The sequence below is a fragment of the Trifolium pratense genome, linkage group LG5 (assembly GCF_020283565.1).
Source record: "Trifolium pratense cultivar HEN17-A07 linkage group LG5, ARS_RC_1.1, whole genome shotgun sequence".
NCBI classification, from domain to species: domain Eukaryota; kingdom Viridiplantae; phylum Streptophyta; class Magnoliopsida; order Fabales; family Fabaceae; genus Trifolium; species Trifolium pratense.
Window position 1 is genome coordinate 24,366,151 of NC_060063.1, and position 17,556 is coordinate 24,383,706.

General features: G+C 35.5%; 1 protein-coding gene and 1 pseudogene across 1 annotated transcript; one reads left to right on the forward strand and one right to left on the reverse strand.

The window, feature by feature from the left end:
* Positions 1-1,260: 1,260 nt before the first annotated feature.
* On the forward strand, positions 1,261-3,077 carry LOC123886302. The gene is made up of 5 exons (XM_045935632.1): positions 1,261-1,664; positions 1,761-1,884; positions 1,984-2,280; positions 2,363-2,464; positions 2,577-3,077. Exons 1-5 carry the CDS (start codon positions 1,261-1,263, stop codon positions 3,075-3,077), a joined length of 1,428 nt encoding a protein of 475 aa, XP_045791588.1.
* Positions 3,078-13,525: 10,448 nt separating this feature from the next.
* Positions 13,526-16,001, reverse strand: LOC123886304 (annotated as a pseudogene).
* Positions 16,002-17,556: the final 1,555 nt, after the last annotated feature.

The window sequence follows — 17,556 nt, forward strand, 5'->3', positions numbered from 1 at the left end:
TAGCTTTTGACTTGTACGCTATTGTCGCAGCTTCTAGCATATTGTATTGACAATTTCTTTGTTTGGATTTTCAAATGAAGATTAATATATTATATTATTTAGGCACAATCCTTCATTGCTACACGATGGAGACAAAAAGGATTAACCCTTTTGTTTAGTCTTTAACATGTGAGGGCACTTTATTAATTTAGCCAATATAAAATTATCATCCTCTGAGAGTATTTGTTTATTCATTTAGAAGGGTAGTCCTCATTTTGATCCTTGAAAGTTTGAAGTGATGTCATTATAGTACTTATATGTATCTAAATTGCAAATACATCTCAAGTGTCTTTTTTGTTTGTAATGAGGACTTTCTACAGGTTAATGTCGAACAACTTTCTACAGGTTGACAATCCTTCAAATAAGGTGCTAGATCAGAATATACATGCATTGGCATGGGGTCCTTTAAGGGTTGTCAAAACTTGGCCTATTTATTTTGTGAATGGATTCAAGTTTCATACAAAAGAACATTCAATTGGAAAGTCTACTATGAATTGTGGAGTATGTGTCAAAGGTACAGGCTATGGTGAATATGAGAACGATTTCTATGGCCAACTTGAAGAAATAATTCAAATTGAATATCCTGGATTACCGTTAAAAATGGTCATGTTGTTCAAATGTGAGTGGTTTGATCCAACAATTGGTAGAGGAAAAAAGGTGGATGAAACACATGGTATCATTCAAATTCGACACAATAGACACTATGGAAAGTATGACCCATTTATTATTGCCCAAAAAGCAATTCAAGTGTATTTTGCTCCACATCCAATAAGGACTAGGAGTAATGCAGACTGGTGGTTTGTCATCAAAACCAAAGCTAGGGGAGTGATTGAGGATAGCAATTCTGCATATCAAGAGGATTTCATTGATCAAAATTGCGATCTCATCTCAGCTGAACTTGATTCAACTATTATTTTACAAGATATTGATGAAACATTTGAAGAAGTTGATGTATTAGACGATGCTGATTGTGAATTAATTAATGAAGATGGTGATTGTGAATTAATTAATGAAGATGGTGAGATAGACAGTGATGAGGAGGAGGGTGAGGAGATTGATGATGTGCTTGATGAAGATGGAGATGAAGAGTTTAGAGATTGATGATGTACTTGATGATAGTATGTTTTGTTGATTTAATGCTTGATATTTGTTTAGCGTTGCATTTTAATGATTATTTTGATGTTATTATATTAGATGTACAATACATTTCTTTTCTTTTAGATGACAGGTAGGGGTACAAATAGAGGTGGGAGAACAACAACCTCTCGAGGCCGACGTGTAGCTAGTAGAGGAAGACTTATTTTACAAGATTCCCCAACACCTACACCACCTATTCCTACAACAACTCCAATCCCAACACCAACTCCAAACCCATCATCTACAGTACCTATCCTTACAACAACTCTAACCCCAACACCTTCTCCAGCCCCAACATCTACACCTACTCCTACAACAAATCCAACTCCAACACCTTCTACGGCCCCAACATCTACACCTACAACATATCCAACCCCAACACCTTCACCTACACCAACACCACAATGTCAATCATTAAGTCCTGAATCTCAAGAAAATGATATTATTGATCAAGAGTTACTTCAGGAAATAGAGCCTTATGGAAATGAGTAAGTACTGTCATGTTATTTTACATTAGTTAGCCACTTTTATTTTTGTGAAATATGATCATTGTACATATTTATAATTGTTTTTTGTATTGATAGATTTAATCCATCATCTGCTGTCCGTTGTTTAACTGCTGCCATTAAGAGCAAGTATGATTGGTTTTGTCCCACATGGGGAGATGCAACTAAGTCTATGAGAGATTTTTGGTTTAATGAATTTAAGGTAAGTATGATATTAGATTATAATTGTGTTTTTTATATTCCTAAATAATCTTAATACATTTTCTGATTTCATATAAGGTAATTTTCTTTGCTTTTGTAGAAATATTGCAAATGGCAGCCCAAATATGAAGCACGTATTCGCCGAATTTTTGACATTAAGGGGGATGTTCGATATCGGGGCATGATGTATCAAGCTAGAGCTAAGTATGCAAAAAGCTCTGTTTACAAGCCAAAATACATTCCTGAACCAATATGGAAGGAATTGATACATCATTGGGCATCAGATAAGAAATTTAAGAATTGGTCAGTGGCAAACACTATAAACCGTGCTTCAAATGAAGGTAGCTCTGTGCATACTGGCGGGTCTATATCTATAGGTGAACATGAACGTAGGATGGTAAGATAAACTTGAAATTGCTTAAACATTTGAATTTATGAACAATTTATTAGGATTTTCTCATTGATATGAAACTTTGTAGGAAGCAGCTACAGGGGTCAAGCCTACCATGGAGGAGGTGTTTACTAAGTGTCATTTAAAAGAAGACAAGTCTTGGGTTGATAAAAAAGCTGAGAAAGCAATTGTATGTGATATTAACTATTTGTGGTTTTTCACAAATTTTGTAATTAACATGCTTAGTTTAAAATTGTTTGTTTAGTAAAATGATTAATGACACATAATTCAATATTTTGTAGGAAGGATTTAAAAGAAGAAAAATTGAGCTTACTGAACTATCCTTGTTCCAAAATGAGAATATTGATGGATTGCCATGTGAAACCCAACCTATTCCAGATGACTTGACTATTTGGAAGGAAGTTGTTCCCAAAGGTAAAAAAGGGACATTATATGGTTTTGGTTCTATAGGATCAAAAATTTCATCAGGGTATACTCTTCTTAGTTCATGCTCACTTGCATCTAAGGAAACACATCTAGAACAAGAATTGATTGAGTGTCAAAAAAAGGTAAAGGAGCAACAAGCTGTAAATGAAGAACAAAAACTTCAGTTGCAGAACCAACAGAAAAGAATTGAATCAAATGAAAGCATGCTAGCTGCCTTATTTGGAAAACTAAACATGCCGCTACCTCCAAACTTTGCCTCTGCAAGTCCTGTGCAAGATGGATCAAATGAGATTGGTGATCCTTCTAATAGCAACAACGGTGATGATTTTGATGTTGATTTGGATGACTATATATGATCTACATGATTAAGTAACTATATAAGTTATTTTGTTTTGATACAATGATGAGTACCTTTATGACTTTAGACAGGTTTATGTTTGATGAGATGTGAGTATTTTGATGAAGATTGAAAATGTAAATTGACTATATGATCTACATGATTAAGTGACTCTAGTTTTTTTTTTTTTGGGTATAGATTGATGAGTACCATGACTCTTTGAACTTTATGTATGAATCCATTTGCTTCTAATTTAATGTTATTATAATCTACTTTGTGTTACTTTGTATGTGGATTTTGTTTTGATACTCTGCTGTCTGTGATTTTGTTCTTTTCCCAAGTCTGTAGATGGATTTGTAGTGCTTTGCAGGCTTGGTGTTTTCGTTAAGGCATATTGTTAGCCTTCTTGGCTGAAGTATAGCCAATTCCTGTTTTATGCAGGTTGTTTTTTATTTCCTTTTAGTCCTAATAGACACTTAATTTGCATATGATGGTTTAATTATGTCTATTTTTTGACTAAAAAAGTTTTAATATTCTGTCACAAATTTGTGTGAAAAGTTGATTAATAATAATATAAAAATACACATAGTCCGTCCGAATTTTGTACGAAACAAATAAGTATTCCGTCTGAAATGCGTTTGAAAATAATTTTTGTTCCGTGTGAAATCTGTGTGAAACATATTTAAAATCTGTCTCAAATTCGTCTGAAATAAGTTCAATACAAAACAAATATGGTTTATGATTTTTTGTCGAAATTGCGTGCGAAATACGTCTGAAATAATTTGGGACGGAATTTCCAACGGAATATGTTAATTAGCCACGAGGCTTTTTCGGACAGGAGCCATTCCGTCTGAAATCCGTGTCAACGTGATATTCCGTCCCAAAACCATGTGAACTGCGTCTTAGATCCGTCCAAAATTCCGTCTGAAATCGCCAGTTTTCTAGTAGTGTGCGGATACGGACCGCAATTTAAAACCTTGGTTACCATAGTAGAAAAATATGGTTAAAACAAACAATATAAATAGTCCATTTGGTCAAATTGAGTCACTTATATTGGGACAGAGAGAGTGTATTATTCTTATTTTTCCTTCCCAATGGCAATATTTGATCTATGTACTTGAAATATCTGTTTACAATGCAAACGGCTAATTCAATTTAATACTTGTTTCAAGATGTTCCCAATACTAACATAGACTACACTACACTTTATATATAGTACGTTCTCTAATTTATTGTTCATCTTAAAACCAAAATCAAAACACTTTCATTTTCCACTAGTACTATTTTGTATCCAATTCCAAAATGAAGAATTCCGCCAAGGAAGATGAAACAAATGCATTGATTCAAAATCTCACCATCGTCCCTTCAATTCTTAACCATCCAAAGTTGCAGCTTGAAATCAATCTGATAGGAAACATGATGGATGTAGATTTCTATATCCCAGATGTAAAAGGTGATACTGACACCGCTGGTACGGCTTTCTGTGTGGCTTATTGTGCTGCAAACTATCATTCTAACAATAACAAGGAGTTTTGCACTTATGTGGGATCTATGCTATGCTCAGTTGTTCCTGGATTCAGAAACTCCGTAGAGGCGGCACTAAAAGAAATATGCGTCAAACCTTGTTTCGTTAGTTTACCATCCGAAGTCCCTGAATCCAGCATCGCAATTTCTGATGTTCTTCAAGTGGGCTGGCCTTCCATCCTTGTGATATTTGGTTATTGTATTCTTCTTCTTTTCAAGCTTAGTTTTCAGAACGACGAAGTTAATTCTTACAACAATTCTATATCCCACCACATTCGTGAACTGAAAGCTAAAGTTAGGTCGGATCCAAGCAGCATATTTTATATACCATTTGATGCTACAAAGTCAAAAGCAGTTAGCACTATGCTTGGTTCTCGTGATCTTCGTGTAACTGTATTGAAATTTCTCATGAACAACTCCAATCATCCCGATTCCCACACTCGTAACGTGTGTAACTATTTGTGTGATAATTTAATTCCCTTACTCTGAGATGCTCATTGCCGCCGTTCTCTATCTATTGCACTCGTGTTTTAGTAGAGACAGAGTTGAGGAATTTTGCTTATACTTTTGAAGCTGTTTTTTCTCACTCTTTCTCATAGTATTTTAGGCTTTTTTTGTTTAGTTTTTGATCTTCTAGCTCAAGGTAGAAAGTTTGAGACTTCCAACTAATTTTGCTGATGTAACAAGTTTGGTAGTGTTTTTAATTTCTTGTTATGTAGTTATCGTTCATGGAATTGAGTCATCTTCTACTATTGAATAATGAGGTTAACAATTTTCTCTCATGCTCAAAGTGTTTCGAATTCGTGTCCATGTTATCTCTTGCGATAACATATAACATGGTAATCAAAAAAAGAGTAGGAGTAATTCACATCTTATTATTTTGAGGGTTCAATTCTAAATAAATATTCAATAACTTTATACACTGATGTACATATCCATAAACCAAAAACTACTTGTCTCAAATAATAAGTAATCAAGAAAATCAGGTAAGAAGAAACTCTTCTATTCCAGCATCATACCGACGTCTTGTGCTCGGGTCTATGAGTGAACTCAAAATCAATGTGCACAAAAGCTCTTTCAACTTCTGGAAGTTGTTCAAGCTTCTCTTGAAGTGTTAGTTTCACCAATGTTGTGTCCTTGGTTGAGAACCATGTCTTCTGGCAAAACAATATCAACTTCCATAAAGGTAAGTTAACTTTGCCAAGAAATTTGGTGGTGTTGTTCTACCGATGAGTGAAAAAACATTCTCAATCTGTAATACACAATCAGGATATCATCATCATCATCATTAGTACATTGATAATGGAGTTATTTGGCATAAGTAACTAGCAAATAATCATAAAAATATGCGGCCTAATGCACGAGGCTTCCACAAAGTGGACTCAGGAAAGTAGGATTGTTTGCTCTTAGAAATGAGTATTGGGCCTAACTCATCCTTACAAAACCGGCTTGTAAGGTGAGGATTGCCTCTAGTCTATAAACACTTAGTCAGGCCATCTCTCAACCGATGTGGGACTTCTTAACACACCCCCTCGCGTCCAGCGCTATTGGGCTTGGTACGCGGATATAAATGGTAGGTGACCCGATATCGGGTGGCCCAACGGATAGGCTCTGATACCATCTTAGAATTGGGTATTGGGCCTAACTCAACCCTACAAAACCGGCTTGTAAGGTGAGGATTGCCTCTAGTTTATAAACACTTAGTCAGACCATCTCTCAACCGATGTGGGACTTCTTAACATTTGCGGTTCCCTTAGAAACGAAACTTAAACATTACAACATTCAATAAAACTGAACTGAACCATTAACTGTTCGTCCCAGATTGATCTGGTATAAAGGTTCGGTGCACCAGTTTTGTGGTTCTGAATCGCACCAGTTTTGTAGTACAATTCGTGAACCGTTGGTCATAGTTTGATTTGTTTTTGTGTTTTTGTTACAATCCGTAACCGTCTTCATCTTCAACCTCGTGATCCTTCTCACAAGTTCTTGCTCGTTTCTCTGCAGATCCTTGCGTATTCACCGATCCATTTTACATTACAACTCATGAATATTATAACATTTGAGAGACATTGCAATTCATTCCATTCAACGATGAATATTATAACATAAAACAAATTAAAAAAAATTGCATTTGAAAGAAAATATCAATGTTTTAAAAACCGGACCGGAGATCGAACCGTTGAGATCACCGGTTCATGGTTCAATCGGTTCAATCGGTTCAATCGGTTGAACTGTTATTAAATCGGTTGAACCGTATAATAAATAAATAAATAAATATATACTTTTTTTTTGACTAAAAATAAATATATACTTATTAAGAATATATATGAGTAAAAAAAATTACATTACATCTCAATATATTATTTTTAAAGGCCTAATACTTATTTTTTAGCAAAATTTTAGAAGCCCAATACTCTAGCCCAATATGCTTAATATATATATATATATATATATATATATATATATATATATATATATATATATATATATATATATATATATAGGGGGCTGCTAACTTAGACCCAGTTGGGTCTAAGTTAGCAAGGTGCACCTTTTCAGTTGGACAAAAATACTCATGTTTTTAATTTTTGAAAGAATAGAGCAACAGGGGCATTTCTGTAATTTACCCAACAGTACACGCGCCCCCACCTTCTTTTCCCACCCCCCAGGACACGTGTCACGCTATTATTGGACAAAAATCACGCGCGTGCATCACACGCGCCGACAGGCGCGCGTGGGTGAAGGCCAAACGCGGAGAGAGAAACCCTTTTGAAAAGGCAGGCCACGTGTCAGCATATGATTGGCTGCGTTAATTTTTTTCCATTTAATACTTTAAACTCGATTATTTCGTCGTAAATTAATTTTTTATTTTTTATTTTTTATACCAAAATTCATAATTTTTTTTTCTCTACAAATAGAGACTTGGTTCGTTTGATTTGGACACAGAAAAAAAAACCCAATTTTTCACTACCTTAATCTCATTTTTCACTACCTTACATCAACTCACTGAAACCATTCTACCAGAAAAATGGTTTCAGAGTACAAATCTCTGAAACCATTCTACAAGCTAAATGGTTTCAGAAGCAAATAACTAATAATCAACTTACTGAAATCATTCTACCAGCAAAATGGTTTCAGATTACAACTCTCTGAAACCATTGTACCAGATAAATGGTTTCAGAAGCAAACACAATTAATAAATTACTCACTGAAACCATTCTACCAGTAAAATGGTTTCAGAATACAACTATGTGAAACCATTCTACAAGCTAAATGGTTTCAGAAGCAAATAACTAATAATCAACTTACTGAAACCATTCTACCAGCAAAATGGTTTCAGATTACAACTCTCTGAAACCATTGTACCGAATAAATGGTTTCAGAAGCAAACACAATTAATAAATTACTCATTGAAACCATTCTACCAGTAAAATGGTTTCAGAATACAACTATGTGCAACCATTCTACCAGTAAAATGGTTTCAGAAGCAAACATTAGTTTTTAATTACCGTTTTATCTCATTTAATTAACTAAAAATAGTTTCAGGTCTCCAAAAATTTCATAAAATATTCCAAAAGTTCCAGAATATTATCTACTATTTTCCTGTATAATGGTTTCAGTGAGTTGGTTGAGTGGTGCGTGTTAAATTACAACACACAAGTAACGTATTTAGTAGACAAAAAATGAGATTAAGGTAGTGAAAAATTGCGTTTTTTTTTTCGGTGTCCAAATCAAACGAACCAAGTCTCTATTTGTAGACAAAAAAAAATTATGAATTTTGGTATAAAAATAAAAAAATAAAAAATTAATTTACAACGAAATAATTGAGTTCAAAGTATTAAATGAACAAAAATCACGCCCAGCCAACCATTGTGTGACACGTGTCCTACTTTTAAAAAGCAAATTTTTCTCTCTCCAGGTTGTAATCCAGTGTGGCGCAGGCGCTGGAATTTGATGGATCAGGATGATCTGGGCTGTCTGATTGATCAGACAGTCTTGATGAGATCAGATCTTGGCTGTCTGATGGAAATCAACGGTCTGTAACCATGGTCCTTCGGTACGCGCGCGACACTGGATCCGCGTCTATTAATGGTTTCAGAAGGTGGGGCGCGTGTACCGTTGGTGTAAAATTACAGAAATGCCCCTGTTGCTCTATTCTTTCAAAAATTAAAAGAATGGGTATTTTGGTCCAATTGAAAAGGTGCACTTTGCTAACTTAGACCTAACTAGGGTCTATGTTAGAAAACCCCATATATATATATATATATATATATATATATCTATATATATAATTCCTAGATAGTTCTCCTACTATCCATCTTAACCCTAATCCACATCACCCACTTACATCCAATTAAATCACACAATAATGCCACATCACTTCCTTATATTATATCATTTTCATCTCTATTTTTTTTTTTGTTTCCACATCACTTCCTTATATTATATCATTCTCATCTCTATTTTTTTTTTTATATTATATCAATCTCATAATAAATAATAAAGAATTATGTTTCTCCAATTATCCAAAAATTGATGTCACAAGATGTTACAATTTTCTACATTATTATTGAATTATACCTCTCCAATTATCCAAAAATTGATGTCACAAGATGTTACACTTTTCTACATTATTATAACATTTCTTAGTGACAATGAAGATGAACATAGTTGGATTCTCTTTCAACATTTATCCCATTTAAATGTCAACCGTTTTCATAGAAACAACAAAGAGTTTATAATTTAGTCACACAAAAAAATACGAAGAGTGTATACATTATTGACTTAATTACATTATAATTTTAGAGAAGAGTGAAGGTTATGCAAAAAGTTAGGTTATGGGATTGAAATATATAATAATCATTATCATTATCATATTTCATTCAATTTTAGTGTGTCGCCTATGCGTTGCACTATTGCATTGGCTGGCGCACCCCACAAAAAAAAAAAATTCATTCAATTTTGATGGTCCGTACTCATTCTCTATACATATAGGTATATATATTGGTTGGAGGAAGTGATAAGTACATCACTTTTATATTATTATTATTATTATTATTATTATTATTATTATTATTATTATTATTATTATTATTATCATTATTATTATTATTATTTTCATTTTATAATACTTATTGTTACAATTTATACGAATAATTTTTCAACATTATAATATAAAATACCACATAACACCTGTGCATCACACGGGTGTGGGACTAGTATATATATATCACTCATAAGTTGAGTAACCCTAATTCTTAATCTCTCTAATCTCACATCAGAAAAGCAGCAGCCACACAATATTATTATTTTCATTCTTTACCTTCTTTAACTTCAATTTCTCTAAATTAAGCAAACCAAGGTTCCTTTTCAAATGCACAGATCTATTTTCATTCTTCTCAAACTCATCTCTACCTCTCCTTCTTTCTTCTTAAATACCAACCTCTTTTTCTACTTTTTCAAATACACAGATCTGTTGTTGTTCTTAAGTTGATAATAGTGTATTAAGGGAAAGAGGATTTAGATATTGTTACAATTGCAAGTTTTGCAAAAATAGAGAATAAAAATAAACTTGTATTTAACTGAGAAAAAAGAAAAGAAGTAAAAGATCTGTGTTTTTTCAAATCAAAATCACAACTATTGCAATTGTAATTGATATGGATACTTCCAACTAAAAATCAACAACACAACCATTTGAAATAATTGCTGCATAATTGTAAATATGTCAAAAAAAACGGAAAGTAAAAAAAGGTACGTTTTAAATACTGAAAAGAAAAAAAAAATCAGTTTTTTTAATAAAAAATCTGGACCGGCCGGTTTTGTAAAACCGAGACCGATTCTTCCGGTTTTCACCGGTTCAGACCTGTTCGTACCGGTTTTTTAACGGTTTTACGGACTAGCGGTTCTGTGATGTTGACCGGACCGGTACTAGGCCCGGTTCCCGGGAGAACCGGTCGGTCCGGTCCGGTTTTTAAAACATTGGAAAATATACATTTGAAAGAAATAATAAAATTCCATTTGATTAGTCATAACCGGTCTTCTTGGACTATTGCACGTGTTTGGTAACAAGTTTATCTAATTAGCTTATATCTTTTTTTGAGATGATATTTCGGGTGTGTTTGGTAAATCCAATAAGCTAGCTTATAGCTTATTGGACTAGCTTATAAGCTTGTTTGAAAAAAAAAATAAATGTGTTTGGTAAAAAGCTTTTTTCATTAGTGTATAGTTTTTTTAGTTGTTATTTCAAGTAGCGTTTGAGCTTATAGCTTTATAGCTTTTTACAGTTTTTTCCATTTCAAACCTTTAATTTAATTTTATTATTTTTTATAAAATAAAAAAAGCACCCACTAAAGAAGAAAACTACCCACTGACATGCATATCCTTATATGTCTTTTTATATTTATCAATCATTTTAAAAGCTAATTTTACCAAACATTTTGGCTCTGTTTGGGAAGCCCAATAAACTAGCTTATAACTTATAGCATTTAGCTTATAATCTAAAAGCTCTGTTTGGTAATAGTTTTTAAAAACGAGCTTATAGCTTATTTTTCAAACGCTATTTCAAGTAGCTGATGAATTTATAACTTATATTTTAGCATATTTTCTTCCAATTTTACCCCTATCATCTTACTTGAAAAAAAATAAATATTAATTAAACATATTTTTTTTTATGTTATTTCATACTTATAAGATAATTCAACCGTTAATTTTACCAAACACTATAAATTGATAGGAAGAATGATCGACAAAAAAAAACTGCAAACTTTGGAAATTACATTTTGCATTGATTTTTTTTACTGTATAAACTTTGGAAATGAAGTTATACAATTTTCAATTTTCTATACTACCACTTTTGAAAACCAACGAAATCTTTAATCCTAGAAAAGGAAATGCTCTTCTGAATTCACTCTACTTATATGTACAATACGGTAGTTGTTGTGATCAAGATATAAATTAGAGTAATAAACCCTCTTCTGAGTTCTGAATTCACTCCAATGGGTCAATTCAAGGCAAGATATCCCACAAAAGAAGAGTGGTTGAACATGATTCCTTCTGTAAACCCCACTCAAACCAAAACCACTAGTGTTCATAACTTTTATACATCAAATTTCAGAATGAAAGGTATTGCTTTTTATGAAGCATATGAAGCAGCCATGGAGTCAATGGACAGCAGAGAATTATGCACCAACGTAGGTTCTATGTTATGCGACTTCTACGATGGATTCAGAAGTTCCGTCGAAGAAGCATTGTACAGAATTGGCGTAAGACCAACTGTAGTGTTGTTACCATCTAATTATGACATTGCTGGAGGTTTTGTTTGGCCTTTCATGCTTGTCAACTTTTGTTGCTGTATTATTATGCTTTTGAAGAAGTTTACTGATGAGGTAAGTTATATAACTTTTATGATTAACTTTATTGATGAATTGAAAGAGATAATTGGGTATGATGCTAATTGGGATTTTCCATTTGATTTCAAGAGAGCTAATGAAATTAGGACAAATCTTGGTTCTTGTTCAAGATTATGTCAAGATACAATTAGATTTATCATGGAGGCAAGTCGTAATTTGGTTAAAATAGATAAAGAAATTGCCGATGGGTGTCAATATTTGTGTAATGCCTTAGCTTGGTCCGAGATGCATCATTTCAGACTTATCAATGATATGTTGGTTAAACCTAAATCTCCTGTTCTATTTCGCTCTGCTGTTTCACGAGAGGTGAAAAAATACATCGAGGCATGTAATGCTATCTCGTCTCATATTTGTCCTCAGTTTTTCATGTGTTTGGCTCCGAAGGTGGCTTTGTCAAAGGTCGATCCTTCAAGATTTCCTACTTTGATTGCTGTTGCTCAAGAGCTGCAAAGAAGAGACAACAATTTTTCAACTGCTGGTGCATTTGAGCTAACTTCAATTGATAGGGCGGACCCAACAATAGTGCATACTTTGGTGAAGCTTCATCGCAAACTTATGCCACATAATCGACGCCCGGTGTGAGACCAATTTTCTTGTAATGATTAGCAACTTCTAGATTTGATTAGAATCATTAGGCAGGAAAGTGGCGTTTAATTTCATCGTCGACTTATTTTATTTTGACATTTCATATTTTGATGGGTTTATCTTGATCTTGTTTAGTAGTATAATTTACTGTTAAGAAGGTTTATTTCTCGTGATTCTCCCATTGTTGGTATGGATGAAATATTCATTTTATTTCTAGCAGACTTTGATTTGAAATATGAAAGGATTGAATGAAATTGAGTAAAGGTTAAATTCTGTGACATTCGTGAACTGAAAGCTAAAGATAGGTCGGATCCAAGCAGCATATTTTATATACCATTTGATGCTACAAAGTCAAAAGCAGTTAGCACTATGCTTGGTTCTCGTGATCTTCGTGTAACTGTATTGAAATTTCTCATGAACAACTCCAATCATCCCGATTCCCACACTCGTAACGTGTGTAACTATTTGTGTGATAATTTAATTCCCTTACTCTGAGATGCTCATTGCCGCCGTTCTCTATCTATTGCACTCGTGTTTTAGCAGAGACAGAGTTGAGGAATTTTGCTTATACTTTTGAAGCTGTTTTTTCTCACTCTTTCTCATCGTATTTTAGGCTTTTTTTGTTTAGTTTTTGATCTTCTAGCTCAAGGTAGAAAGTTTGAGACTTCCAACTAATTTTGCTGATGTAACAAGTTTGGTAGTGTTTTTAATTTCTTGTTATGTAGTTATCGTTCATGGAATTGAGTCATCTTCTACTATCTACTAAATATGAGTCTCTTTTAATTCTTGCTAGTGTTACATTTGTCAGTGGCTTATACTATTGAATAATGAGGTTAACAATTTTCTCTCATGCTCAAAGTGTTGCGAATTCGTGTCCATGTTATCTCTTGCGATATGGAGAAAATTCGGTACATATAACATGGTAATCAAAAAAAGAGTAGGAGTAATTCACATCTTATATTATTTTGAGGGTTCAATTCTAAATAAATATTCAATAACTTTATACACTGATGTACATTTCCATAAACCAAAAACTACTTGTCTCAAATAAAAAGTAAACAAGAAAATCAGGGAAGAAGAAACTCTTCTATTCCAGCATCATACCGACGTCTTGTGCTCGGGTCTATGAGTGAACTCAAAATCAATGTGCACAAAAGCTCTTTCTACTTCTGGAAGTTGTTCAAGCTTCTCTTGAATTGTTTCACTGATGTTGCGTGCTTGATTGAGAAGCATGTCTTCTGGCAAAACAATATCAACTTCCACAAAGTAATTTGCACCAAATGTATAGTATGCTCTAACTGTATCTATGTGTTTTATTTGTTCATGGTGGTTCCATATAAGGTAAGTTAACTTTGCCAAGAAATTGGGCGGTGCTGTTCTTCCGATGAGTGAAAAAACATTCTCAATCACTGTCTTTGTCCATGTATTACGTGACACAAAAAAGTCCTTCAATATTTTGATGTGGAATATACAAAGGGAGTTATAGGAAATTTTTTAATGGAAATACTAATTGTTGAACATCTTAACTCAATCAGAAAACCAAAGTAAAATGAGAAGAAAATAAGATGCAGTTATAAACTTACAACCATATCTCCTGTTGGATCAATCCACCAGTGAAACTTGATACCTAGAACAACAGCGGTTAATTCAACGGATTTAGTAATGACATCGAATAAATGATCTTGTGCATACGCTCTGACGATTTCATTTTTAAATCTTCAACAGTAGACCATAAGAATGAACTTCACTACAGTCACGAATATCATAATCCCGATCATTCAATTCAACTTTATTTGATCCACTTCAGGCTTAGCCTGTAAGAAAGAGAATGATACTCAGAAATTTAAAACACCGCTGCACATACATGACAGAACCGATTACACTCAAATGTGCACAAATAATGAAAACAAAAGTTGATATGTACCTTTGCAATAATTTGCCGACCGGACTTTATCAAAATCTGCAAGCCCAAGGTTACCATCACGGATGCAAAAACAACTATACCCTGCATAGAAACCAATCAGGTGTTTGTGTTTCATTCTCAAAATAATATGAAACTATATTGCGCGCATTCACTAAAATTTTGAAGTACTCATCGATTGCATATCAGACTAAGACCTAAATTGCCATACCACTGGTTGGATGCGTTTCTTTCCAATAGGATAGTGATATCGGTTTGGCTTTCTCATCGAATTAGAAGTAGACCACAAGAAACCTTACAAGGGAATCCAGTGTTGATCCAATAACTGCTAATGATCTGCTCGCCAGCAAACAGCACCAAGTTGCATGCATTTGACACATGAACTGCCATCCTCTCATTCTTCGAGATTACCTACTCTATTTGCTGTACCACTAGAGTTGCAGAAGGGACGAGATGGATCAAGCTTATATAATGTTGGCGACTCTGCGGCGATCATAGGGATAAACCGAAAAAAAGTAAATGATTTAGTAAAACTTCACTGGAAAGGGATGGAAGGAACATATAAGACTGTGCTTGGCTTGATTTATCTTTGATCTTAACTGTTGATCAGAACAGATAGAAGGCCAGCTGGAAGTCCGTTGAGCAGGTGGTAGGCAGCAGGTCCGAGCAGATGGTCCACGGAGGGGGGGGGTTGTACCTGCAGGTGCTCCGATGCCAAAGTCAGACAAGGAAAGAGAGCAAGAGAGATACTAGAGAGAGAAAGTAAATGAGAGAATGAACAATGTTACCTAGCTCTCCTGTATAGGAGAGCTTATATAGCCCCCAGCTCTGGGCCAAAGGTCCTCTTAGTGGGCTGGACTAGCCAAGGCCCATTAAGAGGGACTGCCAAGATATTACCCTTAGATAGTGGGTGAAGTAGTAATTTTACCCTATCTTGGTGGAGAGGTTGTGCCATGCTGACATGGAGGTGGTTGGGCAAGCCATGTGGACTTTGTGAGGGTCTAGGTGGACTAGCATTAGTCTAGTCCAGAACAGGATTTTCAAGAAAGAATTGTTACTTGTTGCTATGTTGCTTGTTGTTCTGGTGAAGAGATAACGACGAGGAAGTCTTGTCGCTCGTTGCTATGACGAAGAGGCTAGCAACGAGGAGGCTTTATCGCTCGTTACTATGAAGAGGAGGTTAAGAACGAGGGGGTTTTTATTGCTCGTTACTATGACGAGGAGGTTAGTAACGAGGAGGACTGTTTGTTGGGAATGTGAAAGGGCGCATTTACTGCTTTGATTTTTACGAGGGAGTGTAAGGACCATTGGATCAAAGTGTCTCTTCATTTTCCTGGCTTGATCTATAAATAGAGGAGAGTGAATTTCATTTTCACTTTTCACTCTCTCTCGTCAATTGTAATTCTGGATATTCTCTCTGAAGTTTCAACTTACTTGTCAGATCGTTCTTCAGATTTTCTTCATATTCAAGGTAATTCTTCCAAATTTTGTTACTTAGATCCATTTTTGCTTTCCCACCCAGCTTTTTATGTGTTTTTCTGGGTTTTTGCATGAAGAACGCTATGAATTTATGAATGTTAGGATGAATGTGCCGGGCACCGTATGAATTTTAGTGCCGGGGAGCTTTCCTCCCTTTTGAAACTCTAGGTTAGATAACTAGTGCCGGGGAGCTTACCTCCCCGTTTCGAACTTTGATGGTTTGTTAGGTGATGGGGAGCTTCTCTCCCCGTTTCAAACTTTAGATAGTTTGAATATGCCGGGGAGCTTGCCTCCCCGTTTTCAACTTAGAGAATTTTTGCCTGAATTTTGTTGTCAAAATTTCATGCCGGGGAGCTTACTTCCCCGTTTTTTACTTAGAGGATTTTCGCATGAAATTTGCTGTCAAAATTTCATGCCGGGGAGTTTATCTCCCCGTTTTTATTTGCCTTACCCTCCTCGGTTTGATTTTGATTGCCATTTGAAAAGGGCTTTGGTCGGGGACAGCGTCCTCGTCCTATCTTGCGCCCTTTCACTTGAACTGCGGTGAAAGGGTGGATTTGATCATCGAATTCACTTTGTTTTTACTGCATTTCAGGTTTTAAAATGTCAGAATCCGAGGAGGTGGTAGAAGTGCAGGGTCCGGAGAAATTTGTGTTGGTCGACTGTATAACTGATCCTGCACTGGATTGGGTTGCTCCTGAGCCCCGGGGAATAGCTTCGGCGCTTACTCCCGAGGATCCTAAATTGCATACCACTGTCGAGCAGAGGAGAGCAAACGAGCCCAAACACTGGTCGACCCGTTTACCCGGGGAGGATGAACGGGTGTGCTCGTCTTTTGACGGGCAGGCTTTTGCTATGTATGAGTTCGTCTTTAAAGAGATGGGACTTAGACTGCCGTTCAGCCCTTTTGCGGCAAGTGTTCTCAAAGCCTTGCAAGTGGCTCCGTCACAGCTGCACCCTAACTCCTGGTCGTTTATAATGGCGTTCGAGCATCTCTGCATGTATAAAGATGTTCGTCCCAGCCTTCCCCTCTTTTTTAGGATCTTCAAAATTCAACGCAAGCCGACGAAAGAAGTAGGACGAGCACCTCGTCAAAACTGGGTTTCGTTGAAGCATCACGAGGATGTCAAACTTTTTAAGATGTTCGTGGACTCCATTAAGGATTTTAAGGAGAGGTATTATATCGTCCGGCCAGAGTCTCATTCTGCCCGGGAGAGTTTATTGGAACTTGAGGAAGATATAGACGAGCATGGTGTTGCTCGTAAGGATGCCAGCGGGCAAGTCATACTTCGGGCAGTTCCTAAGTTCCCGTTGAGCTGGTCGTACACCCACTTCCATAAGGAGCCTAAGGAGTATACAACCGGGGATGCAGATTTGTCTCCCGAGGACAAGGCTGCCTTTGAGAGTTTGAAGGCCTTTGTGGCCGGTTTTACTCCAGGGGTCTGGACGACTCGTAAGGGAGTTATAATAAGGGACGAACACGGGGAGCCGAAGACCTCTCCTCGATATATTAATACTAGGACCCTCCTCAAGTGCAAAAATGCCGGAGAGGTTAAATTGTGTTTGGGTATTGTTTCCTT